General features: G+C 42.6%; 1 protein-coding gene and 1 long non-coding RNA gene across 2 annotated transcripts in view; both read left to right on the forward strand.

Moving 5' to 3' along the window:
- Positions 1–2,308: 2,308 nt before the first annotated feature.
- Positions 2,309–4,004, forward strand: LOC146577338 (uncharacterized). The gene is made up of 3 exons (XR_014889395.1): positions 2,309–2,717; positions 3,043–3,146; positions 3,969–4,004. It is a non-coding gene; the product is annotated as an uncharacterized LOC146577338 (long non-coding RNA).
- A 44-nt stretch (positions 4,005–4,048) lies between these two features.
- The window catches only part of LOC146577339 (kinesin-like protein KIF1C), a 31,397-nt gene continuing 11,610 nt past the window's right edge, over positions 4,049–23,835 (forward strand). The window contains 16 exon segments of the mRNA XM_085253378.1: positions 4,049–4,084; positions 4,382–4,484; positions 13,457–13,582; positions 14,492–14,568; positions 14,705–14,783; positions 15,149–15,249; positions 15,357–15,422; positions 15,489–15,667; positions 16,020–16,140; positions 16,230–16,307; positions 16,415–16,480; positions 16,587–16,665; positions 22,144–22,222; positions 22,353–22,501; positions 23,300–23,416; positions 23,549–23,676. Of these exon segments, the coding sequence (XP_085109504.1) occupies positions 13,477–13,582; positions 14,492–14,568; positions 14,705–14,783; positions 15,149–15,249; positions 15,357–15,422; positions 15,489–15,667; positions 16,020–16,140; positions 16,230–16,307; positions 16,415–16,480; positions 16,587–16,665; positions 22,144–22,222; positions 22,353–22,501; positions 23,300–23,416; positions 23,549–23,676 (1,425 nt within the window). The 5' untranslated portion in view covers positions 4,049–4,084; positions 4,382–4,484; positions 13,457–13,476.

Consider the following 23,835-nt stretch of genomic DNA (forward strand, 5'->3'; position numbering starts at 1 on the left):
CTCTGTGAATAACCATCATAGAGAAAGGTCACCGTTTATCTGGAGTCTTCTTCAGAGGCAGCCTGTTGGCTGTGCAAAAATATTCTGTTGATCTGAAAGAGCAAAAGGAAAACAGAAGCCAGGCAAACTAAACTTTTTGGGGGTTTGTCTTTAGGTTCTGCACTACATGGCGATGCAGAAACCTGCAGACCTGGCCCGTCAGCTCCTGCCCTGTATACTTCATGCAACTATTCTGAAGTTGAAGGAAGAAGGTAAGTCCTCACCGTTTGGTTGAGAAACACGTTTATATGAAATAAAATCAGGGAAAATAACTCTGAGCCCACAGCAGGTAAATTACAGTCAGACTGAAATACAAAAAACTAAAGATATTAAAATAAGTACTAAGAAAATGACATGCAACCCGAGATGTTAATGGAGAAAAAAACCCAGAAGCTGCATGAATAAAAAAGTAGAAATCTTGGACGCTGCCAGCATAATGCACAGGCTTTTGACGGGGCTCGCACACAAACACAAAGCAGAGGATGAAGCATCACCAAATATGTTTCCAAACCAAAGAAGATAAGATGAAGCATACCTGCGCAGCGGTGGGTGATGAGGAGAGGCCGCAGCGAGTCTGTCTTAAAGTGCAAGTTTGTGACAGTTTAAAGCTTAACAAGCTAAGACGCCAAACATCCAGAGCACAAAGACAAGTCAGAGGGCTTTTTCAGACACACACTTCTAAACTGTCGTGCTCAACAGTGTCTCTGCTAAAACTGCATCTGTGCTCTGCTCCTGTCAAGTTGCCTATCGAGTGCTTAATGACAAGGTGCATGGTAGCTGCTTTCCTCTGCAGGTGGATGAAGCCACTGATAGCGACAAAGGAATGACTTCTCTGCAGACAGGCTCCTGGCAGAGCCACTGCAGAGGAACTCTTTACAATCACTGACTGTGAAACGTGAGGACTGTGTGGGGACGTGCAGACGGGGGCGCGACGGCTGGGAAACGAGGAGGGCTGCAAGTGGACGCACTGTATGATACACGCTGGCGTCTAGACAGCTCAGTCCTGAGCTGAGTGATGTAATGACTGATTGCATCGACACAGTCATTACATCAAAATACAACCCCTTTTTTTCGGCACTGAAACGAAACAGGCTCCGCACACACAGCCGTTCTGTATCACAGCTGTGATGCAAAAAGATTTGGGCACCACTGGTATAGAGTGACTGGAACCCAGAACCTGGAAGTGTCCAGTGATGTGAGGGTAAAGGACGTCTCACTGTGTACTTTGGTGCACAGATGAGTTTGTGGTCGGTTCAGTGAATGCAGCCCATGAGCTGCAGAAAAAGCCCAAATCCTGAGCCCTCCAAGATTTGGGCTCAAGATGTGTTCTGCACTGCAGGCCCTTGGACTCCATCAGGGTTTGGGCCAGTTTTGAGCTCTTATAAGTATCAGAGATGGACACGTGATATTTTCAGGGCTGCGTAGGCATGATGGGTAGAACATGACCCTGGTGTTAAAATGCAGGTAAATGTGATTTAGTTTGTTTACTCTAGCTAGCTACCCAACCCTCACTGTGAAAGGAGCCTGGAAAGTTTCCCCAACATGAATTTCTTTCAGTCAAGTTTTCTCCAGTAATGATCAGAAATCAGATAAAACCCACTCTTTCTTTTATTCTACACACAATAAATTGATAATTATTCCAGGATACAGAAAAGTCTAGATTTCGTCTTCAGACTGTCACATCTGGAGCAGGGCATAATTTTATTTGGTTTTTAGAAGAAGCTAAAGATCTTTCAGTCGTGTTGCTGTTGTTCCCTGACACCTGCAGTGCAACCATCAATTTAGCTAATGAGAGTTCACGTATAATTATAACAGGTCTTAGTTTCTGGATCGTCTCTAAGTTGACGGTATACTGCTAAGACCAGTTCTGAGTCTAGAGACAGCCAATGAGAGACACTAGTAAGGACATCACTGAGGAGAGTTTTCTAGTACTTTGGAGAAACCTCAATCAGCTAACGTCCTGCTGTGATACTCAGACCTTTTCTCTAATTAAACCAGAAAGCTAGTTTTCATTTATTCTGTAATATCCCAGAATGTTTCAGCAGGTCAGAAATGCTTTGGTGCCTATCCAGGTTGTATGCAAATTAATTCTGATTAAGTCTGGACTACAAAATACAAAACATAGCTTGGACACAACAATAATGTCTTCGTTTCACTTCTTTAAAAAATGTATTTTGATCTTATGACACTTACTAAAAGCTTTACTTCCAGAGGTTGACAGAGACGCTCCGTGCTGATAACACGTGAATGTGTGAAGGTTTGTATCATATCTATCTAATAGACTCCAGTTTGTGCATGTAAATGGAGAGTCCTCTTCACACACTGCGGTTAATTATGGAGTTCCACAGGGTTCAGTGCTAGGGCCAATTCTGTTTACATTATACATGCTTCCCTTAGGCAGCATCATTAGAAGACATAGCATACATTTACACTGCTATGCAGATGACACCCAGCTCTATCTGTCCATGAAGCCAGATAACACACACCAATGAGTTAAACTGCAGGAATGTCTTAAAGACACAAAGACCTGGATGGCCGCTAACTTTCTGCTTCTTAATTCAGATCAAACTGAGGTTATTGTACTCGGTTATTGCAGATGGCCCCGCCCCTCCCTGAGCCTGGCTCTGCTGAAGGCTTCTTCCTGTTTAAAGGGAGTTTTTCCTTGTGCCAAAGCACATGTGGGTATATTCCTGGACAAAAGGCTTAGTTTCTATTTGCAGATGTGTTCTGTGATCCTCTGAAATAGCTGGATTAATTAACTCCAATAATAATCCATCAAGACTTTGTGGATATGTTTTAATCTCTGTAAAGATTATTATAAAATGTTGTGAAGGTTTTGATTATTTCAAAAGGATCTGTATTAGTGAGATAATAGTTTGCAGGTTTACTCGATTTTAGACTTTTTCTCATGTTAACAGTAATTGAGGTTACAAACGTGGCAGGTCTTTCTTTTAATCACAGCTTTCTGTCAATCTGGAAACACTGTCATTTCTTCTCTTTCAGAGTCTGCTGAAGATATTCCATCAGTGCAAAAAACCATTCAGCAAGCTACAGTTCAAGCGAGCAAGCTCCTGCAGTCCCCCAACCAGGACTACAAGAAGTTAGAGGTCAGTGAAAACTCGACCGGACTTTCCACAAATAATTCAGTTTAAAAGAAAGTATCATTAGATTCACCCAAAAAAGTTTTGTTTTTAAATACATTATTGATTGATTGTTAACTGTGTTTTTGTTGTTGTTGAGTATGTGCTGTACATGAGGTGTACGTAGACTGGACAGTGTGCTCCATGGCTGAGAACTTGGCTGATAATTATTATGGCCATTGATGGTTGAACCATGAAAACAGGGGTGTGGTGCAGTGGGATTGTAGTGGGAGCTGGAGTAACAAACTCCAGTGCTTCCTCAGTGATTTTTTTCTAAACCTAGGTAATTCCTTCGGCTGTTCCCACCTGGGCTCAAAGCTTTTATACTCTGCTGATATCGGATGTGTTTATCAGTGATCGAAAACAGAGACTGAGATTGTTATTATTGAGTTTGATCACATGTTAGGTGCATTAAACACCTGCTTTAATACTGTCCTAAAGTCTGAGAACAATCATCACTTCTTCACATATAAAAATGTTCTTCTCACTAGCACTCAGTATCCATACAGCCCCTTTTCTTTGAATGTCACTGTACAGCTGCACAGCTAAACCCCACCATGTTAGTTTTCCTTGATTGGACAGTCTTGTTGTGTAAAAGTATTCTTGGGTTTCTCAAAGTACATTTAAGTATGCCATGTATCCACGGTGACTCCAAACACGCCTTTTACACCCCGAGACTCAGCCTATGACGTTCCACGTAGGAAAAACCACGTATGTGTATAAATGTAACAGTCTTGGGGTCTCATGCTGTCAGGATTGAGCAGACAGTTGTTCTTGTCCTGTGTGCAGGATTTCATTAACCAGCTGCTGAGCATGGAGACAGTCATCACTCAAGCTCGCTCGCTCAAGGCCAAGTTCTCCGTTCCTGAGGACGACAGCGGAGAGGCTGCTGATGAACTGAAGAAGTGAGTCGCAGAGTTTGAGCTGCGCTCACTGACAGCTTTGTTTGTGCTGTTGGTAACATGTAACCGTCTTCACCGTCACTACAGATAGTTAGTCAGTAACTTGTTGTCACGATGAATCTGTTAACGTTTCACAAAGACGGCGTCTGAAGGATCACAGTCAGTTCACACGTTTCTTTCTCGCTCATGTTGGTGGTCTTATTTTATAGTTTTGGTGTCTTCAGGTTTCACATGTTCTTATTTAAGTGTTTTGTTTTGTGGGAATATTGTAACATTTTCCACATTGTGTGTTGTCTCTAGGTTTGTGAGCTCCCTGCTGGAGGAACCAGAGGTGGTAGTGACAGGAGCAGGCCAGGGCCTGGCTGGCAGTATAATCCACAGACTCTTCATCAGTGCTCAGAGGGTAACTCTCACTCTGCCTCCGTGTCCTTCCCACGTCTTGCTGTCAGTTTCATGTATACAGTCATGTATTTGTCATCTACAGAGACATCTTTAGAGGTACACACACACACCACACTTATTCAATATCAGCATCAAGAATAGGTCGGTGTCCCGGTCCTAGAACAAGACATGAAGTCAGCGCTGTTTTATTTATATATACTTCATGTGGATGAAACTGGAAGGACGTGGTCAGCACTGATGTAAAGACGCGGTGTTTTCTGTCAGTGTCAGGAGAGTCTGCTCTATTGTAACGTTGTTTCTTCCTGAAACACACAATTGCTGCTGCTGTGCTGTGAAGCACGTTCAGAGCTATAAGAACCAGTCTGTTTAACTATCAATGAAAAATGAAGAATTATCAGTTTGACTGTGTGACAATTCTGCAGGAACAAAGTTGTGCAGCTCTCTCCACAGTGGAGCAGATCTCCTTCCTGTCTTTGACGCTTCTTTTTCTCTTTCTGCAGTAACAACTATTAATGTGCATTTGTATATGTTTACAGTGTTAGCAGAAACAAAGCTTTGGTGGCCGTGACTCCAGAGATGGAGCCGAGTATCTAATCGAATCATCGGTTTGTTCTTTAAGCCTTAAAAGTGTCCATGTGCTCCACACTGGATCCCAGATTGACTCTGATGCATCAACTGGAACATGAATCCAAAATCCTGCTCCTTCAAGGTCTTAAATAATCAGGCCCCATCTTATCTTAATGACCTTGTAGTACCATATCACCCTATTAGAGCACTTCGCTCTCGCTCTGCAGGCCTACTTGTTGTTCCTAGAGTATTTAAAAGTAGAATGGGAGGCAGAGCCTTCAGTTTTCAGGCCCCTCTTCTGTGGAACCAGCTTCCAGTTTGGATTCAGGAGACAGACAAAACTTTCCTCTTTGATAAAGCACATAGTTAGGGTTGGATCAGCAACCTTAATTAGTCTGCAATAGACCCTGTGCACGAGAAAATGCTAACTTCCTGTTTTAAGATCGGATGCAGGGTTGTACATTTCCGGTAGCTTTACTTTGCGGTCAATTGCTGCTGCAAAGATGGACTCCAAAGTCATGTCCAAAATATGAGAACAGAAAGATGGCGTTAAGTTACAAAGAGCAGAAGGTGGGAACACTCACCACTGCTGTGTCATAAAAAAAATCAAATGATCAGTTTTGACGTTTGAAGCGTGCAGATCGATTGGTGGTTTACATCACTCAACACAAGCAGAACTGCATTACAGAATCAGAAGCACATCTCTGTATAGTGACAGTTCTTATGATTTAAACAGGCAGATGTTCAGCATTCAAACTACAGGTGAACAATAGTCAAAGGTTTCCTGCTAGTCAAGTACACACCTACACAGCATGTCAACAAACCGTGGTAAGGGTCTCTATGCATGAGTATTTACGAAGGGTATGTTGTGACGTACCTTCAAAATTACAGCGGTCCCTCGCTATAACGCGGCCTCGCTGGTTCGCACATTTTTTTTTGTGCAAGTTTGCATGCGCACAGCGCTTTGTGTTCTGCGTCCTGATTGGCTGCAGACTATTGTTGATCTCCTCCGTGCCGTCTCTCCTGTGCAGTACAGAATCACTGATTCATTGATTCATTAATGATTCACTGATGTTGAATTATCTCTCAGCTGCTCTGTTCTCATGTGCTGGACCTGAAAACACGGTTTGATCTTTGGTTTCTGTAATACTGGATTTATTTGTCTACGAAGGTTTGAGCTTTGAGAGCTTAAACAGGAGAGAAACGTGTGAAAATGTTCATGTCGGTCTGAGTGTATAAAGTGTGTAGTGACGGGTTTTACCTTAAAACATCTATAATAATTGTAAAAAATAAAGTTGGCTACTTCAGATTTCACCAATCGCAGGTTATTTTTAGAACGTAACTCCCGCGATAAACGAGGGAGCGCTGTAAACAGATACTGAGAAGTATAAAAGTATCATATGCTAAGGCGCACAGGTCTAAGTTATAGGTCTAAGTTCCCCATAATGCACTGGGTGTTTCTTCTTCACTCAACATGTGTTAGTAGACCTCTCTGCATTCAGCCCGTCTGCCCCTCATCTATCGATGGATGTTAGAGGCTTTGGTTCCCACTGTCGCTCACAGACGGTCACCTCATGTTTCCTGTGTAACTGCAGGGTCTTTGCCTTATAACATAGAAGCAGCTTGAGGTAACTGTTGTTGTGATGCTGTGTGTGTGTAATAAAGCTCCCTTACTGACAGTGGGTCACCACAGCTTGTAGCTCCATGTATTTGATGTGGCACGTTTGCCCTCGCTGACACAACCTTAAAGGGATTTGTGTGTATGAATAAAGTTTATTGTTCATACAGTTCATTGCCGTATGTCTGTGAAAGGGTGAATGAGGGTTGTAGCTCCCTCAGCAGCTGTGGAGCGATGGAGATGTGGTTGGTTAGACACGCTGCTTTAGTTTACACTACAAACCACACTCACCTGTTTACACTCCTTTTGTGTTACAACCACCTTGTTACACTCAAACACCAGATGATGGATCTGAGCCAACTAAGGATTCACTGAGACTGAAGAAGCTCGAGATCATAAGAATTTGAGGCTCAGCTGATACAGTATCATAGGACAATCCAACCATTGTATGTCAAGAGACTATAGGCAGTGAAAGCTCCATCTGGAGGAGGAACGACGTGGTTCAGAGCGTTGCCTCCTGCAGCTGGTGACATGTTCAGATTTCAGCTCTGTCGGTTAGAAAGTCTGTTTTTGTTTTTCATCTGTGTGTTGCTCTTTCATCCTTTTCTTCTTCCTGTTTCTTGCATCAAGCTGGCTGACTTCACCACTGATGAGGTAACCATGAGCAGTAAGCCTCGTGTCGCTCACAGTTACATTTAATATAGTGCGATAAACACACTCAGTCATTATAAGGTACATCCTCTAAAGCAGGGGTGCTCAATACGTCGATCGCGATCGACCAGTCGATCGCAAAGGTAGTATTGGTAGATCGCATGGCATTAAAAAAATAGATGCCAGCCTATCATCCATCCCGTCACTTGATTGATACAGGGAAGCCAGTCAGATGACATCAGATTTTTTCTGACGCTTAGGTCGCTGCGCATGCGCAAACAGCGGCGCGAAGTGTAGTAAAACTGACAAGCTAGTCAGCGAGTTAACTCCAATTTTTAGCTCTCGGTTTTTTCTCTTAAACCTGGCCGTCAGCAGCTACTGTCCGGACTATGCATCCCTGGCTGATTCAATTCAGTGCAAGTCATCAGAGTAAACTCAGGTAATGACAAAAAATTTACATAGTTAATTGTGTTGTGAAATATTGGATATTGCGGTTATGCATGTATATACATTGTAGATATAAAGAATCCTCAATATATTTATAAATAAGTATATGTTTTGGATTTTTGTAGTGGGTAGATCATTTTGACTTGGTCATTTTATAAGTAGCTCACATGCGGAAAAAGTGTGAGCACCCCTGCTCTAAAGGTTCACATAACAGACAAACAGGATAATAAAAATAATCTGGTTCTTTGCAGCGTCCTCAGATGAACGACACACGACATTATTACACGTCTCAGTATTTGTTACACTGAACACAAATATAAACACAACACTTTTGTTTCCATGAGCTGAACCGGATCCTGACTGGTTTTGCGACATGTGTGTCATTGTGCTACACATGTACGGCATATTTCAGAGTGGCCTTTTATTGTGGGCAGTCTCAGACACACCTGTGCAATATTCATGCTGTCTAATCAGCACCTTGACATGCCACACCTGTGAGGTGGGATGGATTATCTCAGCTAACGAGAAGTTCTCACTAACACACATTTAGACAGATTTGTGAACAGTGTTTGCGAGCAATGTTCCCTGTAATGTTTCACGTGTCTGAGCGAACACACAAACTCCCTGAGCGTCCCTTGGACCACTGTGAGCAACAGCAGACGTGTGCACTGTGGTCACGCCAGCACCCAAGTTACATGTTTATTAAAATAATCAAATTACAGCATTTACATTTATGTTAGATTACTTTTAATTAACTGCTTTAGCCCACTTACAATGAAAATTAAAACAATCTTCTTCATGACCTGTGCAGCATGTTAACACTATTGGAAGTAAAAATAACTTGAACTTCAATTTTGAAAACACAACTTTCTTTAAATAAAGCTCTGACTTGTATTATGAGTCTGTGGTCTGGGAGAGAGTCTGTAACTCTGTCTGCAAGTACAGGAAATAATGACCAATGTTGGGCAGTTAATTATATAGTTACTTCTTCAAAAAAGTAACTGAGTTTTGCAAACACAGTTTTTTGCAGCTGTTTACCTAAAAATGCAGCCAAGGTGTTTTTTAAACAAACATTTCAAACTATTTACAGAACAATCAGCTGTTCTGCATCAAATCTGATGCCACACAAATTATTTGTGTCGCTCCAAAAAATAATTTCTGTCCACTATGAGATGAAGGAGAACAACAGCCTGATACCTGCAGGCCTGACAGCAGCAGATGTATCACTGCTGTAACACCTGTAAACCATTGTTCTGACACACACAACAAAACTATTGACTACACTACACACTAACTACACACTAACTACACACTGACTACACACTGACTACACACTGACTACACAAGATTTGTGCTAAACTTGGCAATCGCATCTCAAACACCGCCGTCACTCCTAAAACTTCCCCCTTCCTAAACAACTAAATGTCATGTTGCCATATCATTTTTTGATTGGTCGACATGGTGCATTTTTCCACCAATAGGAAAGGCTGGTGGGGGTTTGTTTTGGTGTTGTTTTTGCTCACAGGCTTTCGAGCGTTTTCCTTATAAAACGGCGTTTTTACCGTTTCTTCCCGCAGTAAATATAAACAACGACAGTATTCAGGAAGAAAACCAAACATTGCAGATATTTTATCATAACTCTGGTTTTACACGGCCGATCAACACAATTTAAAAACTGGTATAAAGTCCACACTTTGTCTGTCAGTTGTTCCGTCTGTCCTGCTCACATCTCCAATGGTTGTACACGTTGTCATTAACGTGGCTTCACGCCACATCAGCCGCTTTGCTAAAACACCGGTGTCGCACATAAGGACGCTGTCACAGCCTGTCAACCACGTTGATTAGCTGCGTATATACGAATGTGAATCGCGTGATTGGCTGGACTACGGGATAAGGTGGCCTCGTTCTGATCCCATACGGGAGCAGCCAGTCACTGACTAACACTGCAGAACAATTGTTAAAGTTTTCATTTTAATTTCAATTCAGGTGATTTTTCTTTTTTTCTTTTTTTTTTGTGCGCAACGCAGATTTTCTGTGCAGAGACCGTGCCAGCAGTGCACAATTGTGCACGCGCGCAGCTTAGAGGGAACATTGCTTGCGAGTGTCGGGTCTTTTGTGTTTGTAGAAAATGTTTCATATCTTTGAGTTCAGCTCATGGAAAACAGGAGCAAAAACAAAAGTGTTGCGTTTATATTTTTGTTCAGTGTAAACGATAAAACATCAGGTTTGACCCAGAATACAGTTTGATCCACATGGTGGCGCTGTGAAAAGTGCGCGCTGTACTGGTGGCACCAGTGTCCCCAGCCCACAGACCAGTGCTGCCACTAATCGAGTTTCATTAGCAGCATCTAAATGCTGTTTAAAGGTGGACTTCATCTGTCACACAGGAGCAGTTTGGCTTCACTTTGCTTAAATAATGACCTGGTGTATTTCTTTTTTTTTCTTTTTGTTGCCTGTCCCATTTGGTTCTTTAGCCATCAGAATTGTTGTCTGAAGACCAACAAGGATACCCAATGGATTTACTTTGCCAAATGGATCATCGTGGCATTGCCGTATTGGTCCATTTGGTCGATCTTTGTTTTTATTATTTATTATATTTTATTTTCAGATGTTACAGACGGGACAGACATCAGTGAGGGATAGGAAAGGGAGAAAGGAAGAGGAAGGAAAGGAAAAACAGAAGGGGAGAGGGACAGTGAGAAAGGGGGGGAGAAAAAAAATAAGAATCTCCTGGATCACCTGTTGAGAGAAGAATAGAAAACAAGCAAAAAAACAAAAAAAACAAAGCAACATACTAAACACAACACCATCGCATTAGTCTAGTTTAGTGTAAACAGCAGTAAATACTAAATATTCAATGTTGTTGTGCAGCACGCAGGACAGATGTGCTTCCAAGTAGCAGCCAAGAAAGGTGTAATTTAAGTCTACGAGCAGTGAACACCCGTGTGCATACCTGTGTGGATCAGCGCGCTTGCATTCCAAAGGTTTCTCCATGTAACGATCTGCTAGGGAGTGTGGGGGGGCCACAGCCCCGTCCTCCAGGGTGTGAAGCAGGTATGGAGGAGATCAAAACTCCAGACATCCAGAGGCCCCCAGAACACAAGAGACCAAGGAAGACCAACAGAGGGGCAGCCGCGCCACTGTCCCAGTAAGAGCTGAGGAGAGTCCCAGATGAGGGTTCACTCAGCAGCCGCGGAGCAGAAGCCAGGGGGAGTTGCAGAGCCGGTGTGTACCTGGACGCCCATCCCCAGACACAAAGAACCACCAACGCACCGATGTCTGAGGGAGTCCGCCACCGGCAGGGGAGACGACGACTCCACCAGAGGATCGCATACTTTTCATCCACGTCAGATCATTTTATCTATAAAACAGTGAAGTGATGGAAACGGAGTACTCAGGACTTCCCCGAGCCACCGCTTAGTGAGCTTTTGTTGGAATGTCAGTCATGTGATGATTACAGACCGTCGAGGACGAAATTATGGAGCAGCCGCACACACATGATGCCTGATCCCATCTGCCGGTGGATCACTGACTTCCTGTCGGACAGGAAGCAGCACGTGAGGCTGGGAAAGAATGTCTCGGACTCCCGGACCATCAGCACCGGCTCCCCTCAGGGCTGTGTTCTTTCTCCTCTGCTCTTCTCCCTGTACACCAACTGCTGCACCTCCACCCACCAGTCTGTCAAGCTAATCAAGTTTGCAGATGACACCACCGTTATTGGACTCATCTCGGACGGGGATGAGTCTGCCTACAGGAGGGAGGTTGAACGTCTGGTGTCCTGGTGCAGCCACAACAACCTGGTGCTGAATGCCCAGAAGACAGTGGAGATTATTGTGGACTTCAGGAAGCACACAGCCCCACTCCCCCCCATCATCCTGACTGACACCCCCATCACCTCTGTGGACTCATTCCGCTTCCTGGGTACCACCATCACCCAGGACCTGAAGTGGGAGCCCACCATCACCTCCGTCATCAAGAAAGCCCAGCAGAGGATGTACTTCCTGAGGCAGCTGAAGAAATTCAACCTGCCAACACGGACGATGATGCAATTCTACACTGCAATCATCGAGTCCATCCTCACCTCCTCCATCACCGTGTGGTACGCTGGAGCCACTATCAGGGACAAACAGAGACTGCAGCGTGTTGTGCGCTCTGCTGAGAAGGTGATTGGCTGCAGACTCCCATCTCTGCAGGACCTGTACACCTCCAGGACATTGCGGCGTGCAGCTCGGATCTCAGCTGACCCTTCTCACCCTGGACACAGTCTGTTTGACCTGCTCCCCTCAAGCAGGAGGCTCCGGTCCATTCGCACCAGAACCTCTCGCCATAAGAACAGTTTCTTCCCCTCTGCTGTTGGACACATGAACAATAACCGTATGACTGTTCCCACCACTAACACATGACCCTACGCTGTGTTCACTGCATCATTCCATGTTTGGCACTGATCACCACCTGCACTCATGTATATATCTTTCTACGTAGCACTTTTAATTCTTATTCTTATTTTTATATTTTTATAACACTATGTTTGCACTGAAGCACCGCAGCAATTTCCTAATGTTGTAAACCTGCTCAACATTTGGCAATAAACCCTTTCTGATTCTGATTCTGACATGCTAACACATCAACACCACTGAGCTGATCGCAAGCAGGCCGATGATCATCCCACTCTGATAGATGATTGACTGTCAGATCAATAACCTGCTCACTGTTTAACAGACCTCACACACACACACTCGCTGACTGCAACAGTATCTGACGAGGTTCCTTCCCATGAGAACCGACTGGAGTGTAGATGGGCCCGAGGCGAGGGCGATCGGCATAGACTGACACACAAAGAGAGAAAGGTTTGGGAACGAGAGGAACAATAAAAGGGAAAAAAGTAGGGAAACTGGGGTGAAAAAGAGCCTCGTTGAGACGAGGAAGAACGGGAATGTCAAGAGGGAGGAAAGAATGAAGGGAGGAACTCAGGAGACGCTAATGAAAGGGGGAGAGAGGAGGAAACATTGTTTGAATGCTTCAGATGAGTTGGAGGTAAGAAAGGAGAATAAAAGCACGAGAGAAGCTGGGAAACAAAAGCATAAGAAATGTAGATGATGAGAAAGGGAAGAGGAGGAAAGCAGAAAGATGAATAGAGGAAGTAAGAAAAAGCATTAACAAGAAGAGGAGGAAGAAAAGGAAAGATGAGATGAATGGGAGAGGATAAGAACGAAAGGCAGAAACGGTAAGATGGAAAAATGAAGAAAGAAAGGAGAAGGCAGTTTAGAGAGTCGAGGAAAACTTAAGGATGAGGGGAAAAATAAGAGTTGAGGATTATAGGAAGACTATGGAAGAGGACAGAGGAGAGAAGAAGAGGAAATGAAAATGTGTGAAGGAAAAAAGGATGATAGGGGGATGGAAAACTGAGGACTGGAAAAAGAGGAGGAGAGAAAGAAAAGAGCGGGAATGAGAAAAACCCGGCTCGTAAAATGAAGGGAGGAGTGCTGGGAAAGAGGAGGAAAAGTGGTCTGAGCAGCCTGGAAGCACAGGGAAAAATGGATATTAAAAAAACACGACTAAAGGATCAACAGAAAGACACTAAAATTGACCAAAGTAGTGAAGAAACCCTCTGTGTGCTGTGTGATTTGGATTTTTTTCTGTATGTTTATGACTGCTTTTTTTAACCGTGCTTTCTCATTTGCTGTGCTCAGGTGGTGGGCGGAGCTGAAAAATGGCGGGTGCATCAGTGAAGGTGGCGGTGCGAGTCCGCCCATTCAACTCCAGAGAGATCGGACGCAACGCCAAGTGTGTGATCCAGATGCAGGGAAACACCACCTGTGAGAACAACACACATGTTCTGTCCTTTAGGCTTTATGGGGCCCCTTACTGAGACACTAACCTGAAGATGTCCTCACAGGATCTGAAACATTCAGATGTCCTGACAAAGATAAAGAAAGGAGAACAAATAAATGAGAAACCATGGAAACAGATTACAAAGGTTTTTAGATAATGAGATAATGACAGAGTTTTATGATCACCATCTCATTATGATGTAAGGAGGATTTTTATTGTGACCTTGAATCATAAACTGTGGGTATAACATGGATATAGCCTCTATGCATATTAAAGCCTCAGGTGTAGCATTGTGGCTGCGGCCATGTTGGTGTTTTGGAGGTTAATCCTCTGTCACGAGCATTAATAAAGTTAAAACTGACCTTCAGCTTAAACGCTGTGAACCTGCTCGTCGCAGAGTTAGCCATGAAAGCAGCTGTGGCATCACTTTAATGTGGCTGAAGAATATAACAGTCCCTGGACTGTAACAGCATTTAGCTTTAGGCTAACAGTCACTATTGATTTTAATTAACAAAGAATGCTAACACTCTCCTGTCCCTGTGCGGGTTAGGGGTTTTTATGGCTTCAGCGATCCCAACGTCCTCCTGGGCTGTCATGTGACGTCTGATCCTACTGCTGCATAAACTGACAGGCACACACAGCCTGGTTATTAATAGACTTCACTGCAGCAGGGCTGTTATTGGCAGCTGTGTGTCCATCTGACTAATATTTATATGCAGAGCCCGTCATATATGCTGTGAATGCTGGGAGTGGTCACATGCAGATGTCCCCACTTCAACAGTCACATTTTGTTGCCTCCATATTTGAAAGTGAGGAGAAAAGAAATAAAACTGGAGTGTGTCCACACACTTCTGGTCATGCACTGAAGGTTGTTTCTTTATGATTCTTTCCAGGCATCTCCAATCCCAAACAGCCCAAAGATGGAGCCAAGAACTTCACCTTTGACTACTCCTACTGGTCACACACAACGGTGAAAACACTCTCTCTCTCTCTCTCACTCTCACACACACACACACACACACACACACACACACACACACACAGAAAACATCAATATTATAACCCAGAATCAGTGATAACAGTGCCATGTGTTTGTGTCCCTGCAGCCCGATGACCCCGGCTTCACCTCTCAGACACAGGTGTATAAGGACATCGGAGAGGAGATGCTGCTGCACGCCTTCGAAGGTGCGTCTGAACGTCCTCTCAGATGTCAAAGAATAGTCCGACCTCTGTCTGCTAAAATACAATTTTAAATTTTTTTTAACTCTAATTAAATTTGGCAGTATCGGTCCTCCATAGTCCAACTCCGACTATGTAGCTAATGAGACTAATGGTGACCGGTAACAATGCTGATACTTGTTACTATAGTGATACTGATGTGTAAAATGAGACTGTTGATGGTGATGATGATGCTGATCATGACAGCACAATTATATTCTACATAGGCAGGCTGATAGTCTTAATGTCTAATACAGGAATAAGCTAAAGAGGACTTTATTTATAATTTTAGAATAACTTGTAATATTGTTGTTGTTGTTGTTGTTTTCCAGGATACAATGTGTGTATTTTTGCGTATGGACAGACGGGTGCAGGAAAGAGCTACACTATGATGGGCAAACAGGAGCCTGGACAGGAAGGGATCATACCACAGGTAAACGCAGTCATGTCACGTCATTACTGCTGTTGCATTAATGTTTACTGATTCAAAGGCATAACTGATGAAGAATTATATAAATGTCTGTCTGTCTGTGTGTTCAGCTATGTGAGGACTTGTTTCAGAGAACAGGAGAAAACACAGATCCTGACCTGACCTACTCCGTAGAGGTGAGCCCTCATCTAACCTGATCAGTTTTATTTAAACTGATTTACCCGATTAAACATCCATCACAGGTGTCCTACATGGAGATCTACTGTGAGCGGGTTCGGGACCTGTTGAACCCAAAATCCCAGGGCACGCTGCGGGTCCGGGAGCATCCCATCCTGGGGCCCTACGTGGAGGATCTGTCCAAACTGGCTGTGACTGGATTCACGGACATCCGGGACCTGATGGACGCCGGCAACAAAGCTCGGTCAGTTTTCTTCCGGATAATTTCAGAGGTTGAAGTTTAAAACAAAGTGTAAAAGGCTGCAGCTGTCTGAGGAAGTTTGGAAGGCAAATGATCTAAATTTTTGAAAAACATAAATCTTATTCTACTGGTAACCAATCCATCATATAATACAGCAGAATTATGTAGATCGGCACAGTAGATGGACTTGTCTATCTTTTGAGCCATGATCAGATTGATACCCAATCAGTTCATTAATCGCCCATTAGCCAATGTTACTTATTCTACACTTGTGCTATAAATGTGTAACATCTGTATTATTGTAAAGAATGAATTGCAGTAACATTAAACTAATCAAGTTTATTTCTGATTGCAGGACGGTCGCAGCTACAAACATGAATGAGACGTCGTCCAGGTCCCACGCTGTCTTCACCATCGTCTTCACCCAAAAACGACGAGATCAGATGACCAGCCTGGACAAAAGCAGAAACCAGAAAGTGTGTCTGCTTCTCTGTTTTGTCCCAAAGGACTTTTTTTCCCCCCAAATGTCAGGTTTTTATTTTGATTCTCGCACTTTTCTCTTCAGGTCAGTAAGATCAGTCTGGTCGACCTGGCTGGAAGTGAACAATCAGACTCCTCTGGGGCAAAGGGCACACGGCTCAAGGTCAGAGATAATGTGGCGCAATCAGATTATGTATCTACTCATGTGCTACTCATTGTCATGCATCCACTGCCACATTCATCATGTATTCATTGTATGTTTGCATGAAGGAAGGAGCAAACATCAACAAATCTCTGACCACATTAGGAAAAGTGATTTCAGCTTTGGCTGAAATGGTAATTCTACACTCTTCATATTTACAAGTCAAATACAGTCATGTGCAATGTGGGAGATGGTTCTGGTACATGGGAAAACTGACTGCTTCTTGTCTCTGATCTGCAGCAGAGCAGTAAAAAGAGGAAAAGTGATTTTATTCCCTACAGAGACTCTGTTCTCACCTGGCTACTGAAGGAGAACCTGGGTAAGTAGAGCATTGGTAGGTTAAAGGAGTATTCACAATGTCAGATTGAGCATAAATAAACAGTACAAGGAGTCATTTAAGGCTAACAGCTATTAGTAATAACGTCAATACTAGGACTAACAGCATGTTTCTTTGATCAAACAATTAACAAGACTTGTTGTGTCTGCACTTACAATACACCTTAACCTGTCAGGACTAATAGTACACCTTAACCTGTCAGGACTAATAGTACACTTTAACCTGTCAGGACCAATAGTACACTTTAACCTGTCAGGACTAATAGTACACCTTAACCTGTCAGGACTAAAACTACACTTTAACCTGTCAGGACCAATAGTACACCTTAACCTGTCAGGACTAATAGTACACCTTAACCTGTCAGGACCAATAGTACACCTTAACCTGTCAGGACCAATAGTACACTTTAACCTGTCAGGACTAATAGTACACCTTAACCTGTCAGGACTAAAACTACACTTTAACCTGTCAGGACCAATAGTACACCTTAACCTGTCAGGACTAATAGTACACCTTAACCTGTCAGGACTAATAGTACACCTTAACCTGTCAGGACCAATAGTACACTTTAACCTGTCAGGACTAATAGTACACCTTAACCTGTCAGGACTAATAGTACACTTTAACCTGTCAGGACCAATAGTACACTTTAACCTGTCAGGACTAATAGTACACCTTAACCTGTCAGGACTAATAGTACACTTTAACCTGTCAGGACTAATAGTACACCTTAACCTGTCAGGACCAATAGTACACTTTAACCTGTCAGGACTAATAGTACACCTTAACCTGTCAGGACTAATAGTACACTTTAACCTGTCAGGACTAATAGTACACCTTAACCTGTCAGGACTAATAGTACACCTTAACCTGTCAGGACCAATAGTACACCTTAACCTGTCAGGACCAATAGTACACCTTAACCTGTCAGGACTAATAGTACACTTTAACCTGTCAGGACCAATAGTACACTTTAACCTGTCAGGACTAATAGTACACCTTAACCTGTCAGGACTAAAACTACACTTTAACCTGTCAGGACTAATAGTACACCTTAACCTGTCAGGACTAATAGTACACCTTAACCTGTCAGGACCAATAGTACACTTTAACCTGTCAGGACCAATAGTACACCTTAACCTGTCAGGACCAATAGTACACTTTAACCTGTCAGGACCAATAGTACACCTTAACCTGTCAGGACTAAAACTACACTTTAACCTGTCAGGACTAAAACTACACCTTAACCTGTCAGGACTAATAGTACACCTTAACCTGTCAGGACCAATAGTACACTTTAACCTGTCAGGACCAATAGTACACCTTAACCTGTCAGGACCAATAGTACACCTTAACCTGTCAGGACTAATAGTACACCTTAACCTGTCAGGACCAATAGTACACTTTAACCTGTCAGGACTAATAGTACACTTTAACCTGTCAGGACCAATAGTACACTTTAACCTGTCAGGACTAATAGTACACCTTAACCTGTCAGGACCAATAGTACACCTTAACCTGTCAGGACCAATAGTACACTTTAACCTGTCAGGACCAATAGTACACCTTAACCTGTCAGGACCAATAGTACACTTTAACCTGTCAGGACCAATAGTACACCTTAACCTGTCAGGACTAAAACTACACTTTAACCTGTCAGGACTAAAACTACACCTTAACCTGTCAGGACTAATAGTACACCTTAACCTGTCAGGACCAATAGTACACTTTAACCTGTCAGGACTAATAGTACACCTTAACCTGTCAGGACCAATAGTACACTTTAACCTGTCAGGACCAATAGTACACCTTAACCTGTCAGGACTAATAGTACACCTTAACCTGTCAGGACCAATAGTACACTTTAACCTGTCAGGACTAATAGTACACTTTAACCTGTCAGGACTAAAACTACACTTTAACCTATCAGGACCAATAGTACACTTTAACCTGTCAGGACCAATAGTACACCTTAACCTGTCAGGACCAATAGTACACCTTAACCTGTCAGGACCAATAGTACACTTTAACCTGTCAGGACTAAAACTACACCTTAACCTGTCAGGACCAATAGTACACTTTAACCTGTCAGGACTAAAACTACACCTTAACCTGTCAGGACCAATAGTACACTTTAACCTGTCAGGACCAATAGTACACCTTAACCTGTCAGGACCAATAGTACACTTTAACCTGTCAGGACTAAAACTACACCTTAACCTGTCAGGACTAAAACTACACTTTAACCTGTCAGGACTAAAACTACACCTTAACCTGTCAGGACCAATAGTACACCTTAACCTGTCAGGACTAAAACTACACTTTAACCTGTCAGAACTAAAACTACACTTTAACCTGTCAGGACCAATAGTACACCTTAACCTGTCAGGACTAAAACTACACTTTAACCTGTCAGGACCAATAGTACACCTTAACCTGTCAGGACCAATAGTACACTTTAACCTGTCAGGACTAATAGTACACTTTAACCTGTCAGGACCAATAGTACACCTTAACCTGTCAGGACCAATAGTACACTTTAACCTGTCAGGACCAATAGTACACTTTAACCTGTCAGGACTAAAACTACACTTTAACCTGTCAGGACTAAAACTACACCTTAACCTGTCAGGACTAATAGTACACCTTAACCTGTCAGGACCAATAGTACACTTTAACCTGTCAGGACTAAAACTACACTTTAACCTATCAGGACCAATAGTACACTTTAACCTGTCAGGACTAATAGTACACTTTAACCTGTCAGGACTAAAACTACACTTTAACCTATCAGGACCAATAGTACACTTTAACCTGTCAGGACCAAAACTACACTTTAACCTGTCAGGACCAATAGTACACTTTAACCTGTCAGGACCAATAGTACACCTTAACCTGTCAGGACCAATAGTACACTTTAACCTGTCAGGACTAAAACTACACCTTAACCTGTCAGGACTAAAACTACACCTTAACCTGTCAGGACCAGTAGTACACCTTAACCTGTCAGGACTAAAACTACACTTTAACCTGTCAGAACTAAAACTACACTTTAACCTGTCAGGACCAATAGTACACCTTAACCTGTCAGGACTAAAACTACACTTTAACCTGTCAGGACCAATAGTACACTTTAACCTGTCAGGACTAATAGTACACTTTAACCTGTCAGGACCAATAGTACACTTTAACCTGTCAGGACCAATAGTACACTTTAACCTGTCAGGACTAAAACTACACTTTAACCTGTCAGGACTAAAACTACACCTTAACCTGTCAGGACTAATAGTACACCTTAACCTGTCAGGACCAATAGTACACTTTAACCTGTCAGGACTAAAACTACACTTTAACCTATCAGGACCAATAGTACACTTTAACCTGTCAGGACTAATAGTACACTTTAACCTGTCAGGACTAAAACTACACCTTAACCTGTCAGGACTAAAACTACACCTTAACCTGTCAGGACTAATAGTACACCTTAACCTGTCAGGACTAATAGTACACTTTAACCTGTCAGGACTAAAACTACACTTTAACCTATCAGGACCAATAGTACACTTTAACCTGTCAGGACTAAAACTACACTTTAACCTGTCAGGACCAAAACTACACCTTAACCTATCAGGACCAATAGTACACTTTAACCTGTCAGGACTAAAACTACACTTTAACCTGTCAGGACCAAAACTACACCTTAACCTATCAGGACCAATAGTACACTTTAACCTGTCAGGACTAAAACTACACTTTAACCTGTCAGGACCAAAACTACACTTTAACCTGTCAGGACCAAAACTACACTTTAACCTGTCAGGACTAAAACTACACTTTAACCTATCAGGACCAATAGTACACTTTAACCTGTCAGGACTAATAGTACACTTTAACCTGTCAGGACTAAAACTACACTTTAACCTGTCAGGACCAAAACTACACCTTAACCTATCAGGACCAATAGTACACTTTAACCTGTCAGGACTAAAACTACACTTTAACCTGTCAGGACTAAAACTACACCTTAACCTGTCAGGACTAATAGTACACTTTAACCTGTCAGGACCAAAACTACACCTTAACCTATCAGGACCAATAGTACACTTTAACCTGTCAGGACTAAAACTACACTTTAACCTGTCAGGACTAAAACTACACCTTAACCTATCAGGACCAATAGTACACTTTAACCTGTCAGGACCAAAACTACACTTTAACCTGTCAGGACTAAAACTACACTTTAACCTGTCAGGACCAAAACTACACCTTAACCTATCAGGACCAATAGTACACTTTAACCTATCAGGACCAATAGTACACTTTAACCTGTCAGGACCAATAGTACACTTTAACCTATCAGGACCAATAGTACACTTTAACCTATCAGGACCAATAGTACACTTTAACCTATCAGGACCAATAGTACACTTTAACCTGTCAGGACCAAAACTACACTTTAACCTGTCAGGACTAAAACTACACTTTAACCTGTCAGGACCAAAACTACACCTTAACCTATCAGGACCAATAGTACACTTTAACCTATCAGGACCAATAGTACACTTTAACCTGTCAGGACCAATAGTACACTTTAACCTGTCAGGACTAAAACTACACTTTAACCTGTCAGGACCAAAACTACACCTTAACCTATCAGGACCAATAGTACACTTTAACCTGTCAGGACCAATAGTACACTTTAACCTGTCAGGACTAATAGTACACTTTAACCTGTCAGGACCAAAACTACACCTTAACCTATCAGGACCAATAGTACACTTTAACCTGTCAGGACTAATAGTACACTTTAACCTGTCAGGACCAATAGTACACTTTAACCTGTCAGGACTAAAACTACACTTTAACCTATCAGGACCAATAGTACACTTTAACCTGTCAGGACTAAAACTACACTTTAACCTGTCAGGACCAAAACTACACCTTAACCTATCAGGACCAATAGTACACTTTAACCTGTCAGGACCAATAGTACACTTTAACCTGTCAGGACTAAAACTACACTTTAACCTGTCAGGACCAAAACTACACCTTAACCTATCAGGACCAATAGTACACTTTAACCTGTCAGGACCAATAGTACACTTTAACCTGTCAGGACTAAAACTACACTTTAACCTGTCAGGACCAAAACTACACCTTAACCTATCAGGACCAATAGTACACTTTAACCTGTCAGGACTAAAACTACACTTTAACCTGTCAGGACTAAAACTACACTTTAACCTGTCAGGACCAATAGTACACTTTAACCTGTCAGGACCAATAGTACACCTTAACCTGTCAGGACCAATAGTACACTTTAACCTATCAGGACCAATAGTACACTTTAACCTGTCAGGACCAATAGTACACTTTAACCCCACAGACATGTATAGAGTTGCAGAGTTAATATCAGGCAAAGTTTAAGTACCTTAAAGGTTTGATGTGTGCTTCTTTCAGGAGGAAACTCTCGCACAGCAATGATTGCTGCGCTAAGTCCTGCTGACATCAACTACGAAGAAACACTGAGCACTCTGAGGTCAGTTACTTGGTGTAATCTGTCTATGAGGCTTTTTATGGATCAGTTAATGTGTTTTCAGGCAGCGGGTATGTTGCAAAGCTGGCATAGTCAGATTAATATAATCTGATTCGGTCCGGTTCGGTTCCAGATATGCTGACCGTGCCAAACAGATTCGCTGTAACGCTGTGATCAATGAAGATCCAAATGCCAAACTGATCAGAGAGCTGAAGGCCGAAGTGGAGCGACTGAGAAACCTGCTGTTCTCTCAGGGCCTGCAGGAGCTGCTGGACAATGCTGGTATGCACACATACAGAATAATGAACCTTATCTGCTTGTTCAGTCTGACGTTCGGGTTCAAATTCTCTTTCAGATTCTTTCAGCTTCAAAAACAGGATCAGTGCGTCTGTTCTTGCAGGTCTTACAATAAAGTTTAACGTCAAAACAAACATGAAAAAAACAATTAATGAGATGATGCTCTGACTGAAGTATTTCTAAATACTCTAAATACATCCACAACATGAGGTTAATCATTAACTTGCTGCTGTGTGGTTTTGATTTCTTGGTATGAAAAAGTCCCGTTCCTAAGTGTCACATGCACATTGATTCTTTTCTGAAGCATTTAAATATCTGGTGTCTGCGATGCTGTGAATCCATCATGATTATTTATAAGAAAAAGCTTAGAAATGTGCTGCGCATCAACACTGCTCATAAAAAGCTGGAGAAGCAGAGAAGCTCCTCTCAGACAGCAGAGTTTATTTCTATTGTGAACCTTATGCATTGCTAAACACGCAAACGCTGTGGATGTGATACTCAGACTGTGCTTCATATAAACATGGAATGCAGTCTGTTTACGGCCTAATAAACTGTACACATCACATGCTGTTGTTCTTTCATTTGGACCTGGTATGAACAGCACGTCTATGTGCAGTATGCTGTAGAGACGGTTATTTACAGACAACAGCAACTGTGTGTGTGTGAGAAGATATTTACAAGCTGTCGTTACATAACCAGGATTGCTGAGATTCCAGCATGTTAGAAATTAAATCTCCTCCTCTTCACTTCTTCTTCTCTGCTCTCTTTCTGTGTCTCTTAAAGTCAACAACAACAACAACATCAACGGCCCCGGTGGTGTCGCAGGTGCGTCCCCCTCCCCTCTCCAGCTGGCTCTCACATCCAATGGGATCACGCCTGAGAATGGCTCCGCCCCTCCAGGTCACTCTATATGTTTATGTGGATTATTGGGAATCCAAAAAGACTGTGCCTTTGTCTTTACTAGTTTAAATTTAAAAAATACAGAAGTGGTTCATCATGTTTTCATAATTAAATGTTTTATTTCCTGTGCAGGCGCTGAGCCGGTATCTGAAGGTGACACGCCTGCTGACCGTGATCAGCTGATTGAGGATGGAGAGGAAAGGGTGGAGGGAGAGTCCACAGAGAACATCAGCAAAGAGGAAGCAGCTGAGAGACTGATGGTAGGGCGAGACGTTTTATCACCTCGCACTTTTCCGGGTCATAATTCCATCATATCTAAATTTGAGAAACATATAATCTTAGATCCAGTGTGACTTCCACTGTCAGAGAAATCTATTACTTCTTTGATAGTTTTCTGGAAATCGATTGAAAAGAATGAG

Source organism: Mchenga conophoros, linkage group LG3, assembly GCF_057382185.1.
Source record: "Mchenga conophoros isolate Kocher_MC1m ecotype Shallow Benthic linkage group LG3, M_conophoros_male_GT1.1, whole genome shotgun sequence".
Taxonomy (NCBI): Eukaryota; Metazoa; Chordata; class Actinopteri; order Cichliformes; family Cichlidae; genus Mchenga; species Mchenga conophoros.